Source organism: Pelecanus crispus, chromosome 6 (genome assembly GCF_030463565.1).
Source record: "Pelecanus crispus isolate bPelCri1 chromosome 6, bPelCri1.pri, whole genome shotgun sequence".
In the NCBI taxonomy this organism is placed as follows: Eukaryota; Metazoa; Chordata; class Aves; order Pelecaniformes; family Pelecanidae; genus Pelecanus; species Pelecanus crispus.
The window spans coordinates 69,995,094-70,009,728 of NC_134648.1; the positions used below are offsets into that span (position 1 = coordinate 69,995,094).

The window sequence follows — 14,635 nt, forward strand, 5'->3', positions numbered from 1 at the left end:
AAGTTTTTATACCTGATGCCACCCTCCGTAAGGGCCATGATACACTGTTTTCAACTGAATAGGGGAGTAATACCATGCTAAGAAATTTTGCATCCCACTCCCCTGCCAGTGCACGAGGATGCACAAGCACATACATAATCTACCTCCTTTTTATGCAGGTTTTGCAGATACGCAAATTCCTACCTCTTCTCCCTCGCCCAGCTAAAGATACTGCATGTGCATTTTAGAAAATAAAGAGCACATTCCCTTGCTACTCTGTCAACACTTTGGCATGATACCGATGAGAATATCTGTAAAGGTCTCCCACAACTGTTTTACTTTCCTCCTACAGCCTTATCAAAAGCAGATGAAAGAGCTATAACATTTGCTTCTATTATGTAGAAATCTCTCAGTCGAGAGATGCCACTGCTCTACCACCTCGGAGGGTAGCAGAAGATAAGAATGATGTACAGAAACACTCACGCCCCATCAGTCTGTTTCAGTATCTTTGTAAAACTCAGAAGTAAATCTTCTGGAACTGCCCATTATAATGCAACACGCCTGAAGTCCACTAGAAAGGCATTCACATCTGGACAAATCCCAAACAAACTTCTCCTTTCAGAGTTTTGGCCCAGGACAAAAATCCTCAACTAGGCTATTTTACAACCACTTGGAAAGGGAGACTTTTCACATCCAGAAAATTTAATGTTTATGTTAGGTACAGAAAACTGGTCTTAGTTTTGAACTGAGCTCATACATGAGGGGCAAAAGTATGAGGCTGCTAAACTACACGGGACATTATTTGCAATTCCCAAAACAAAGTTTCAGGTTGTGGTCAAAACGCATCCAAAAAGCTGGTGTTCCAAGAAAAGCAGGCACTCGGAGTTATTCTTCAGGGACCTCTTTTTCCACTGAAAAAGCAGAGATGAGCTGATCCAAAGCAAGAGTACATACCACCACAAGACCTATGTTCTATACTAAGTGCTTCATGAAGCACACTTACTTAAGGCTTTTCTAGTAACCCAAAAACAACCAGAAAACTTTTCATCCCGAGGCACTGCGCTGACTTGTACATACAACACAATGAACATTTACTGTCCTGAAGCTTTCTTCACAAACACCTGTGCCAGACCTGATGGTGTGGCCCAGGCTGCCACCAGGGATTACACCACTCTTCTACATCCAAACCTCTTCCCCACAGTTAGCTGCAAGTACCAGAACGTTTGTGTCCGTTCCCATTCACTCAAAGTTGGCATCCCACCATTACAGAGGCAAAGCAATCATAGTGACAAAGAGAACAATCAAAAAAACAAGGAGTCTCATAAGCCAGAGAACCAGTAAAGCGTGATTTCCTCTGGGTACATGTTTTGCAGTTGGATTCCTTCTTTGTCTACTAAGGTGACAGCTCCAATTGAAGCTTTTCCTCAGAGGTGAGAATCATAGTCACATGGATTCCCCGATGTCTAACGTGGCAGGGGTGTGGGGAGCTCATTTATCTCACAGACTCTCCTCAATAGAGCTCAAACAGCATTGGGAGGCTTTGGAACAAAATCAGTTCAATGACATGCTTCATTTCCAGTTACAGACTACAACCTCACCTGTCACTACATCTTCCTGTAAATCACAGAGTATTCATCAGAGGCAGATGGAAAATGACTGGAATACGGAGCTAATAGTGCCAGCAGAGTTGAGGATGCAGTGTCCTCCCACAAGAAGCCTGCCTAGACAGCCAGAAGCAGTAACTACCTCAGACATCTGACTTCACTCCAGCTGTTTGGGTCATCACCCCAAAACTGACTACCTTGTTCTGCCCCTACCCAACGTCTGCCCTTTACAGTCCCAAAGAGGCATCAGATCCTTAAACAGTTTATCCCACACCACTTAAATACAAGCAGTTCCAGAGGCTACGAGCAGTTGCCATGACCAGTTTGAAACAGGCACTTGTTCAGAACTTCTACAGATTCTAACTAGGCTTAATTTATGTCAAGACAAACTGCACATCTGAACAGTCATTATCTGGACATTTTTTCTTCTAAAGCAAAGAAAGATAAAACAGACAACAGGAAGCTAAAATATCCTATCAAACACTGCATGCTATACAATTTATTTTTTTTAATTTTGACAACAGCTGTCACATTCTGCATAGGTCTGTAAATCAAATAAAACTCCTCTTTCTCCAAAACCAGGCAACAGCATATGTAAAACCTAGGGGTGGAAGAAGGAAGAAAATGAAAAGTTTAGATTATCCCTAACCAGACCACTCTTTAGACTTAGTCATGAATATAGGTGGGAAGTTACCTTCATTTAAGTAAACAAAAGACTGCTTACAATCACTTACATAGGCTTCACTTAGTGCATACACAACAATAGTGGTGGTGGGGAGGTCACTGCACATCTGGTTTTAACAAATGAGTTGTTTTTACAAATGAATACACTTATTTTCTGGATATTAAAGAGCATCATACATGCTCACCTACCAATATTTCTTTTAGTTTAACTCGACTAAGTGTTTTGCTCCCTTGACCTATGCATGACAAACTGACCTTGAATGCGATTCTCTAACTCTACTTAGCACAAAGCACCACACTTTTACCACCTGACATATTCATAACAAATTTCATCAGTTCATAAAACCGAGACAGCTGTTTTTTCTCAGCTGCCATCTCTGCCCAAAACTTACAAATCAGCCCCGTACTCTTTCTGGCCTGGGTCTGAATAGAGTCTGCAATTGGAATCTAGCCAACTCCAAATCCAGTTCCTTCCTGCCTGCCTGCACTGGCTACAAAATGCCCAGAGGAGAAAGAGCAAATCACTTTTGCCACAGAAAGACCTGCTTACCCTTTAACAAGGTATTATTTTACAACTGTTCTCCCTATGCTGAGAGATTTCCGCTAGGTAAAGCCTTAATATAAACCAGTTTCCTCCAAGGAGTTTAAGGTGCAAACTAGCAATATACAATCAGAGGCCAATTCCTGAACTGAATCTAAAGTTGCACTGCACGTGAACTGGGAGGGTGCGCTGAGCTTGACTTAGACCCTGCTAGTCACTTAAACCCTAGCTTTGCTTACAGGAGGTAACTGTACTTTATATTTTGTAGTCTTCCTGCATCCTTACATGGAAAGGTATTTGCTATATTACACCAGCCTCTGCATGCTGGAAACTCAAAACTTGCAATAAAACTAGATACACAGCACTCAAGTATTGCAGCTGGAAGCGTGATTGCGCAACCAAAGAGATAAGGCAGGGCTGAGCCAGCAACGTAACAGCAGTATTTCGTGCTCAAACATTGAAAGTAAGGCCCAAAACAAAAGTCAAAAGTTAAGGCTCTTGCTCTGACAGCAAGCAAACTGTGAAAATACTGCAAAAAATGGCTTATTATCTCTCAAAGGCAAAAGGAGGAACATATTTAGAGCTTTCGGGAACATTCTGCCAAAGTCTTTAAACAGGTGCAGGGGCTCACTACCAAAAAGGGTTATTTAAGAAATGCTTTTGGAATTGTGGAAAAAGTTTGCAGTGCACATCCCTAAAAACAAAAGGGTAGCCTGCAATCTCTACCCTGGCAGCTTCAGCAAGACATCTAAGGGGAGTGGGGTGGGAAACCTCACCACAGTCAGTAAGACTAAAGCATTGTCGCTTCCATAGACACTGCCCACAGAGGCATGTTCCTGTAACCTCTGGGAATGCCAGTGCCATCCCAAGAGCAGCAGGCTCCGCAGAGGCATTTAAAGGCATCTCTCATGTTTTAGACTTTTCATCAGTCCAGTGAACACCAGCTAAAGACAGAATAGGAGTAAAAAACCATGCAAGACTCATCCGTCTGGCTATTGCCAAACTTCCTTCTCCAGATTTAGCTCTGATTGAAGAGGTTACTCAGCTGCTCGTGTCAACCAAAGCTGGCCTCCTCATAGATCTGCCCCAAGACCAATTTGTTCCATTTGCCTAATTTGCTGGTAGGTTTTTTTGGCAAAAAAACCCACCAAGGTACTCACAGCCATGTAATGAGATCTTCTGGCAGAATCAGATTAGGGAACACTCTTACGAAGAAATCTTCTGTCTCCACAGCTGTTCTACCAACCAGAGAGGGTACAGACCTGCAGCAAGGCACTGTCGCCTCCCCCATCACACACATGGTTCTGGAATAGGACTTCTGCCCACAGCCTATGACAAAAGGCCACACACTAAACTCATGAATTCAAAACTCACTCCCTGATGTACCAGAAACTATTCCAGCAAATTTTAAGATCCAGAAAGTAATTCCAAGTAGGTCTTACACATCTGTTAGCAGAAAGGTTAGGACAAGATGATGAATCCTACCTAGTCTGAAAGATTCCTCTCCAGTGCCAAAATGATTTTTTGAACCCAAGTACTGACTTCCACAGCTGCTTGCTCTCCAAGGTCACTCATGGACAGGAGGAAAGCAAGTTGGAAGTCCAACATTTTGGTTTATTAGTCAACGTTCCATAAAAAACACAGTCATCTGTGAGATGCAGAACCCTGTCACAGGATGAGCAGTGAAGCAGGAACCATACAGCTCTTGGTAACTTTCAACAGCTCAGTCTTTCCTGTGAAAAAAGGACATACACATGCTACTCCTGTTTCAAAGGCTACCGACTCCACCATTACTAAATCAGACATCAACAATCAAAATAAAGTCATGCTGTTGCACATGAAGAAATACAGCTGTGCTTATATCAAAGTTTCAGCCCATTAACTTCTGTGTCTAGACTAAACAGTTCTTTCACTCTTCCTAAGGGCACATGCTAGAGAGTTTGCACATTTGGTCTCCAGTTTATTTGTAATACACAAGCGGAGATTTAAGCATTTATATGTTTCGATTTGTTTAGTTTACTTTCATACAGTGACTAATTGTCTTCCCTGCCAGTACCACTTTGTCTTCATCCATGACATTCACATGCCTTAAGAGGATACACCTCATAATTTTGAGGCCTACCTGTTTGTTTAGGCATTACTAAAGCCATCCGGTTTGAAGAACAAAATTGTTTCATGACAGTTTATGAACTTACTGGATTCTAAAATAAAGATATCATACGTACTTGAGGGTGAAGAGTAATTTGAAAGTCTACTAAACATATCACTACAGTTGAATATGAAGATTGCCTTCCAAAAGTGTTCATCAGTTAGAGAGAAAGACTATGCCAACACTTCTCCTTTGTCCTCAATTCCTTGAATGTGAAGAGGAAAAAGGAGAATTTTGCAACAACAGGGATCAGTTAACATCACAATACTCAAAGAGAAGACCATAATGCTTCTTGGCCTTCTCCTTTAACTTACTATATGCCAGCTATCCCTAACTTTTCTTGCCTGTCCCCATTCTTTTGGGGAGGCAGCATAGTAAACTGGCATTTTAAGTTTATATTTGTCCCACTGTGCAACTGGCTGTTTTCATCTCTGTGTAATACAATTAGTTGCTACACAGTAGTGTGGCGATATCACAGTTAATATAAGCAATAAATATGACAGATTAACATCAGGTCTTTATTGCCAAACACTTTGTAAGGGCACGTGTGGCCTTCATACCATTCCCTAGCATAGGAAGCCTTCTGCTACATTAGATCAGGAACAGTCCCACATCTCGTTCATCCTCCTCAAAGCATGCTAGTTTTATCTACAGTGAGGTCAGCGTGCCCAAGTCCAATATTGAAGATGATATTCTTAAATGGGAAAAAAAAAAAACCTTGCCTAAAGTAAATCACTTCCAGAAGCACAGAACAGGGCTTGCTTACTTTCCCTCCCTACAGGAGAAACAAATTGCTACTGATAGAAGCATGCCTAATAGGTCCTTCAGCAATCGGCACCTTCATATCACGCCTAATCAAATTGATCTCATCTCAAAACCACTTTGCTTTTAATACAACAAACTCTTCAGCATTGTAGATGTTGTCTGTATCCATTTTCACAACTGCTGCTTATATCATCTTTCATCTATGACATTGCTGGTGAAACAGAGGAAAGCTTTTAGCTGAATGATTCTTTCTTCACCATGAGCTAGTAACCACTGTTACTGCGAAGCTGCATGCACACTTCTGATTGAACTCACAGGACTTCTTATTCTAGCCTTGGAAGAACTGAACAGAATTTCAGTGCAAAACAGCTGATACTTGCTATTTTTAGGAACAGAAGTTACACTAATCATAACAAGTAAAAGCTACATGTAGACAACCCAAGTCTGGTGTCACCTTTTTCACAGATCATTCATAACCCAACCATATTAAAACGCCGTGTCCTCTGGCCAGACAGACCCTCAGTAACAAGTTTTCAAAGACTGGATGTTTATATTACAACTGTTGAAGCTTCGCTGTGCAAAGATTTCCTACAAGGACTGTTGTCTTGTTTGTTAATCTGTATTAACTCTAGCCAACAAGTGTCGTTTGTGGGAAGGGCAGTAGAAAGATGTTATTTCATAGCGTCAGTCAAACCCAAAGACAGGTTACTCTTACTGATGAACTCCCAGCACCACGATGCCTACTCAGACATTAAGAAAGTCCTCCAAACAGCTTACTGCCTGCCATCCTTCCCCTCCCTCAAGTCTTTGTTTGGTTTTAAATTGCATAGTGCACCCTTTATATAGTCATCAACAGCACACAGAGACCCAGCGAGATAGTATTTGCACAGGAGGTCGTATCAGAAGGTTAAATGTAGGAGCCATCACAGAAAGCACAGCTGGTCATCCAGAGAGGATGCACAATGCTGTACCACAGCTGAAGAGCTGGGACAGCACTGCTCCAGCCATTCGCCTGCCCTCAAAACACGCTAATCTGCTTTGGAAGCCCCTACTCCTCTTGACTGTACCATTTGCTTAATATGATGACCAAGACCTATTCTAGGCCACCGAGTAATAGGATTACAACAGTCCAATCCCAGATGTTACTTACAGTTTGCCAGAGAAGTTACGAATTGTTCCCCAAAGTACGCGAACGATGCTATGATCTCAGGACCCACTGCTAACCTGCATAAAGCTACACCAGCGGTCGTCTAAAAAACATGAGGCAAAGGTAAGGGAGGCATAAAATTCTGCACTGCATCTTGTATTTATAAAACAAAGAAGATGAGAAGCTTTGCCTGACGAGTCCTTCTGGAAGCGGGCATGCTCGCTATGCCAGCATCCCCATCCCTGCCCCTCAAGGTTTAAGCTTGTGACAAGTCACATGTGAGGTTTTCAGTGGTGACCTTGGGCCAGAGTGAGAATAAACATAAGGATGTTTGTTGATAAAAGGAAAAGCATCCTCAACACAAATGAGATTTAGGCTCTCCAACAGTACAGATAGAACAGGATTTGACAGCGCAAAGTACACCTGGAAACAAAGAATAGTTTCTGCTTCAGGCTGGGAGCTCAGACTGAATCCTCCTCTACTTCACTTGCCTTGCTGACCACAGGACAAATAAACCACAAGTACGGCAGTGCAGAATAACCAAACACAACCCTGGATGACATCATGAAAAGCACTTCTACTAAGCATGAGGTAAGACTGCAACTGTACAACATGCTAGAGGAGTCTCCTTTGGAAGCATTCATACCCATACTCGTCACGGATACTCAAGACGAATTCAGAACCAGAGCGTGTGCAGACAACACCAACAAGAAAAATGAAACAAGACAACGGCTGGTTCCGCCTACCTAAACAGCTGTCCCCTACAGGCACGTCTATAGTATTTTGCAAACAGCTGTAAAACTTCTCTGCTGGCACTCTGAACTAATAAATCCTACCTTCAGCAAGGCATGCTGGCTCAGGCTCGGTGCCGTACTACGCTCATGCAGCTTCTCGTTGGCTTAGAGTACAGGAAAAGAAGGTTTCATCTTCTCAAAGTATCAAGTTGATACGTACTATCACTACTGAGGAATCAGGACTAAGCAAGTTAGAGAGCAGCATTAACTCTGTAATAAATGGGTATAAACCAGCCATAATTTAGTTTGACCTGGATAATAAAAAGTTCCTGACTTCTTAGGAAATGTCTGTTCTCAAGCAACCTTGTAATCATAGTTGAAAACCAGCCTGCTGTTAAGATGGAGCATGAAATAGCTTAAGCAAGATGCTGCTTTCAGCAACAAAAAAAAAAATCTTGATAGCCTAGAAAGCAATTTCTAGGTTTATATGCATATTTTTAAGTAGAGTCAAGTGGACTTTCACAGTACCTACTCATTTATAATTTCAACTAAAAATGGAAAACTGTGCATCCCTGGTTCTGCCAAGATAGGAAAGGAGCAGCTATTTGGTTCTACAAGGGAAGTACATCAGTCAAAGGCAAGTCTCTTACATTTCTCAGACTTGTTTACTCAAACTGTCTGTTTCCCATATTTTAAGAAAAAAAAAATTGTCTTCCACTTCTACACGTGTGACCCACTGCCTGTACATGCCAAAGGGCTTACAGTTTAACTTCCAGAATGCCCTCAGTTTCCTTTTACAACAAGCATTAAACGTGCAGATGTTTGATGCTCTGATTTCTTCAATAAATACAGATTTTAGCTTCTAGAGTTGGAAGTTTCTGCTCTCTGATTTTACACCAGTATCAAGATGCTGTGAATAAAGCCTACAGCTGGATGTGAATCTGCACTCTGAGAAAGTCAGAAGTACTCCAAGGAATAGGACAGTCGCAGAGAACCAACTCGGGTATGTTTTCTTTCTTGGCTTAAATGAAGCAAAACCTTTGCTCTATCCAGCCATACACAAGCTTTCACTGAAAAATCCACAAATCTTTCCTCAAATATAACCCTTTCTACTATCTTTTTCTACATGGCAGTTAATCTTCTATTCAGACACAATACTTCTGGCGCTTGATTTATCTACTTGCAAGCTCTGAACTGGCACTGATCACATACTCTCAATATGCAGCATATAAGATCCATCATAAACTAAGCACAAGACATAAAGGTCTCCAAGAAGCCACTATCAATATCAAATAAAAAAATAAATCAGTTTTTCTAGAACAGCAGCCTTCCAGCGATGACTGTTGAAGCAAATGATTCTCAGAATCATGACCTTGAATGTATTTAACAGGTTGCTACCGTTATTTGCTACAGACACTCCTTTAAATGAAGCCTAAAGTAGATTTTTAAATAAGGCTCAAAAGCAGAACCCAAGTCAGATGAGCAGTTTCACCAATATATCTACACCATATAGTGCAGAACATTACAGAAGCATTAAATAAAGCTTCAGCTTGATACCAAACAGCAAATCCATCTAAGTGCAACATAAGGCCCCAGTTTAATGCCATAGCCAGGAGGACCCTCCCTCAGCCTTCGGTCCATGAACAGAAGCAAACAGCTATCGAGGAGAAGAAGAGATACCATATTGCCTCTGCATTTGTCAACACTGCTGGAAAACTGCATCAGCTTCTTCCTGAACTGCACAGCAAGAGATCAACAAAAGAGTTCCATGAAGAGCCAAACCAGTAAGTTAAAAACTGGAAGTGTGCTTAAAGGTAGGAAACACTTCAGCAACTGTATTTAGCTCATCAAGGAGGTAGTGGTTAAGGAGCAACTTTGATCCATCGGAGAAAGCCTGTATGAGAAACAGGAGTCTAAAAATGGAGGTCCCTTCAGATTAACAAAAAGAGCCACATTTCAAATCTAAATTTGCTCCAAGCATAAAGTCGTCCATCAATCAGAACAACTTCCCAAAAGTTACTGTAGAATTTATCACTGTAAACATAGATAAGAATTTTATTCTGTTTTTTCAAAAGGTTAAATTTAAGCAGAACCACAGCCTGTTTATTCAAGGATGTCCAACGGTACACATTAAACAAAGCTCACATAGCAATTCACAGTGGCTCCTATGGGCACTGCAGCCTTTAAGTTAACAGATTCATTTATTTTAATGGTTGACTCTGGAAAATTTATACTGTCAGTGATTTCAAAGCGACCACTGTAACAACACTGAGTGACAGCCCTTAGTTTTATATAGTTAGATAAAAAAAAATACTAGATTTGCAAAAGCCATTAAGTCTATAAGACAAAGTCTTCCTCAGCTGAGGACACACCAGGCTGCACCTCTTTGCTACTTCAGAGTAGCTAACAGCAAGTCTTTGGTTAGTAAGAAATATTACACTTACATGCACGCACCTATTAGAAACCCCATCCAAAACTCCTTAAAACTGGTTGCAGTACATCACATTGAAAGTATCTAAGGTCAGGTACAAAATCCTTTCATGGCCAGAGAACTTGGCCATTGACTAAACTTAACACTTCTTTGGTATTCCTCCTTCAATTTACGTCATTTTAATCAAGTGACTCTTCCGAGAAGTTAAAGCTGCCCATCGACACCATGCAGTCCCAAAGGAAAAGAGATTTAATGGCACCAGGCCACTGCCACCTGCCTGCAGCGAAGGCTACCCCACACAGCCAGGGACCAGCACCCAGCACACCAAACAAAGCCGTGCCGGCCTGAGTAACTTCTTCAGAGTGCAATTCAAACTTGGGGGACAAAGGGGTACTGGGAGGAAGGGGGCAGGACATGCACCTCAAGATGCTAACCAGATACCAGACAAGTCAAATGAAGGCTACTGACAAACAGCGTACAAACACCGTGACACTCTCTCTATTCAGGTGCTTGTTACTGTATTCAAGATGTTGTTCAAAACTCCCTCCAGCCCCACATTCCAAGAAATATATAATGGGCCGTTACTTTGACAGGACTTCAAATAAAGCTTCCCCCCCCCGAAAAAATTAGAATATGAATGTTTCTGCTTCACCAAGAAACCCATGGCCTTTTGTGAACAGATGATGCTATGAGCAGATGTACCCAAGCAGACTCCACAAGCAGGTTCACAGTCAAGCAGATGATCTCTTCTTTACCAGCCATCTTGACCTGTCTGGCTTGATTTACATAAACTGTTATTCACTACAACATTGATTACGTAAACCTCGACAAAATGTTAACCAAACACGCACTGCCACATAACACCTGAAATAACAGGAAATTCGTACCGGACTACCAGGAGAAGGTTATTGGAAATGTATTTGCTGCAATGACTGACTTCAAACGCCTTAGGCTTTACCCTCTGATCACACTAACGCGCAGACAAGCACTCACAACTATTGCAAGACAACACAGGAACGTGTTCTGGTGGGAGAACAGCCTACCGCCAAAAGAACGCCTTCCCCTTGATTTGAAGGTCAAGTGTACAGCAACCCTACTTTAATACTGCTAAGACAGAGTAGGAGCAAAAGATAGAGGGAAAGTTTTGTCATCTTAAAAGCCGGACTCTCAGCAGTTTGCCAGGTATGCCAATTCCTTTGTTCATCACCCTTTTCACAATTTAAGAGTCTCGCAGCTCAAGATAGAAGTTATTCATCACCATCACAATCAGTGCTTTTTTTTTTTTTTAAAGACTACACAGTGTCTCAAAACAACTTATTTTTTTTAAATCCAGCTGTGAGGTCACTCTATCAATTTTAATCAAGGAGGTGTAACAAGAGCTGTGATGCTATGCTTCTGCCGGTCCACAGGCCTCAGTTTCACTATGGGGAGGAGAGCAGATCTACATTGTCTTACTGAAATGGAACTTCAGACTGCAAGATTTTAATACAAAACAGGTATTAAGAATTTTTTTTTTTTTTAAGAATACTGAACAGATGCTTAAGCTGTTCCGAGAGTTCCTAGTCACAAATGTTGAGTCACCAAAGAAAAAGAGAGGTTAGTATTATTTATGGCACCACACACACAATATTTACGACATCTCTGATAGGAAATGAAGTAATCAACTCCTGAAGCATCAAATGCATCTTAAAACCTGAAGCATCAAATGGATCTTCAGTCCAAAAATGGAAAACGTAGTTCCTGCAGCCCTGGCGTTTCCTGGACTGCTTCCATCACGTCTACCTATGCCTACGTCACATCCACCAAGCACATTGTGTCAGCAAGCTGTGACAGCCCCATGCCCTATTGTTTCACCGGAGCCTACAGACACATACTGCCCGGAGAGATGCAGCTGCCCGTTTGCAGACTTCTTGTTCACAATTGTACTACAAGGACAAAAGGATTTGTTTGCTTTTTTAGTACATGTAACACCCAGAAGATATAACCTCAGTAGTTTTAGAGAACAGCTGATACCCAAATAAAAACTAAACTCAGTCATACAAAGTTTATTTAAATTTTATTGGCATGTTTCAACACACGGCAGCAAAGATCAAGACCTCTGGCAGAACTGATAAGCCGAGATCAATGCATTTCCATATTAAAGGAAAAGCACACCAGGCTTTGCTAGGTTAAGATCAGAGCCAAAACATTTCATACTTCTGTACTTTCAACCGCTGCTAAAAATAGTAAAGCAACAGAAAGGAAAATGTTTCCAGCTGTGCACAAAAAGCCACTGCAGCACAACATCAATTTATGCACTCTAATTTAATTAAAGATTCAACATTATACTATGCCTTTATTGTTAGAGACACTGGTGCACAGCTGAGGTTACCCTCCATTTCCACAACTGAAACGCTAAGAATGTTTCTTTATTAAATTTAGTTTGATATGGATATTTCTCCCAAATCAAGTTACTCAATTTCAAGCCTTTCAAGTGCCAGCTATGCCACGTTCGTGGTAATAACTGTATTTTATTCCACGGTAACTGTATCTTGACCTAGTCTCGTGATAAGAAACATTTACCACCCCTTAAGGAAAAAAAGGTGCACCATTGGACACACGAGTACCCAGTCTTGACTGCTCTTTTTATCTGCTCCCAGAGATCGAGTTATTCTGCAGAGGTGAAGGCAGTTCTTCATGAAACAGCTTGACCAAAACAAAACAAGAAATTCCCTAACAAACCAGAAATAAGGTTTTCTACGACCTTGCAGCAAATATGTAACAGATTCTGGGGGAGGCTGAATAACGCAGCGAGGCTGTAACTGTTCTGCTTCACGGCTGGCTTGAAACCTTTCTGTTGTATTTATTACTGAAAATTATTCCATTAACCATATGTTACTCCATATTAAACTATGAAGATTAAGCATCTCTTATAAGGTTCACAAGCGCTCTCAGCGAGCACGGCTTAGACGCTTCTCCCTCATCTGCTTCCACGGTGTTCAGCAGAAAGGCTTCAAGCTTTAACAGCAGGGCAAGAACATAATACCAAGCGGATTACTTTAAGATCCGTATCAAGCTGAGAAAATAAACATTCCCGCTACGAACCTGGATGTAAGTGCTGCACCCTCCTCCTCCCCCCGCCCCCCCCCCCCCCCCCCTAATTCCAAAGTCATCTTCCCTGCAATCTGCACGGAGGACGCCGTCTCTCGGAGCGAGGGGAGAAACCTCCGGGAGAGCTCAGCGAGCGGCGGCGGAGCGCGGCTCGTCAGCACCTGCGAGCGGCCCCGGAGGACGGAGGGGACCGGGGGCGGGGGGGGGGGGGGGGGGGCGGCCGGTAACTCCGCGCCCCCCACCCCGCACAAAGTTTCTCTCCATCCCGCCCCGCCGCGGGTCACGGCGCCCGGCAGCTCTCCCTTCCCTCTGCGCCGAGCCGCGGCGGGAGGAGGGCCGAGCCGCGTTCTCCCCACGGGGAAGCTTCGGGGTGGCGGGGGGTGGCGGGGAGCGGCGGCCGCCCCCACGCCGCGGGGCGACTGGGACCCAACGGCCCCAGAGGGCGAAAAGGCGGGAACGGCGCGCGGCGCCCCCCCCCCCCCGCAACCGCCGCCGGGGGTCTCGCGCCTCCGAGCGTTCCCTGAGCGCCGGCCGCGGCTCCGCGCTGAGGGGAAGGGGCGGCCCCGCCGCTGCCCCCCGCACCAGGACGGGGCCTCCCGCAGCCGCCGCCGCCGCGTTCCCCCCCGCCGGCAACCCCTCCACAGCGCTCACCCCAGCACCACCAGCTCCCCGTACTTGACGGGCTCCTTGTTAGGCGCGCAGTGCTCCTCCTGGCTGGGGGAAAACATGGGGCCGCCGGCGAAAAGTCACCCCGGGGGCCGCCGCGAAACTCCCATCCGCCGCCGCGGCCGGTCCCCAGCGGGCTCGGCGCTGCGCCCCGCACTGAGCCGGCGGCCGCCCGACAGCGGCCACTACACCCGGGGCGGGGAGGAGCGCCCGGGGGGACGTACCAACGCGCCGCGGCGGGGGGGGGGGGGGCGGGAGGAGCAAAGTGGCCCCTTCCCCCCCCCCCCGCCCTGCCCGGCCACGCGTGGCCCCGCCCCCCTCGCGCCCATTCACCGCCTGCGGAGGGGGCGCGCCCCCGGGGGGCGGGGCTCCGCGCCGCTGCGCTCCGCCCCCTTCTCCGCACACCACGCCCCCTTCCCCCCCCGCCGCCCGCAAGTGGTACGGCCTGGCTGTGTTATGTAAACATAGAGTAAAGGGGACGGCGCCGCTCTTAAAGGGGCCGCGGCCGCTCTTAAAGGGGCCGCGCTCCGGTGTGCGCAGTGCGGGGCGGGGCGGGAGGGGGGGAGGCGGGGCCCGCGGGGGGTGGGGGGCTCTGGATCACCGAGGGGTCCATTGGGGGGGGCGTTCTAGGTCACCTGCCCGGGGTGCGGGGGGGTGGTGGCGGGGGGTGTGCTGGGTTCCAGATCACCTGGGAGACTGGATCACTGTGTGGGGTTCTGGATCACCTCCTGCCCCGGCGGGGTGTCTGGGTGCCAGGGAGGGGGGGGGACTTTAGACCCACACCTGCCTGGAGGCCTGGTTCGAGGTCACCTGGGGGGCCGGGTCACCTCCTGTGCGGGCTGGGG

General features: G+C 45.1%; 1 protein-coding gene across 1 annotated transcript in view; it reads right to left on the reverse strand.

Annotated features, from left to right (window-relative positions):
* The window catches only part of PELI2 (pellino E3 ubiquitin protein ligase family member 2), a 75,537-nt gene extending 61,685 nt beyond the window's left edge, over positions 1 to 13,852 (reverse strand). The window contains exon 1 of the mRNA XM_075712433.1: positions 13,776 to 13,852. Coding sequence (XP_075568548.1) covers positions 13,776 to 13,852 — 77 coding nt within the window. The remainder of the gene's footprint in view (positions 1 to 13,775) is intronic.
* Between the last annotated feature and the right edge of the window lie 783 nt (positions 13,853 to 14,635).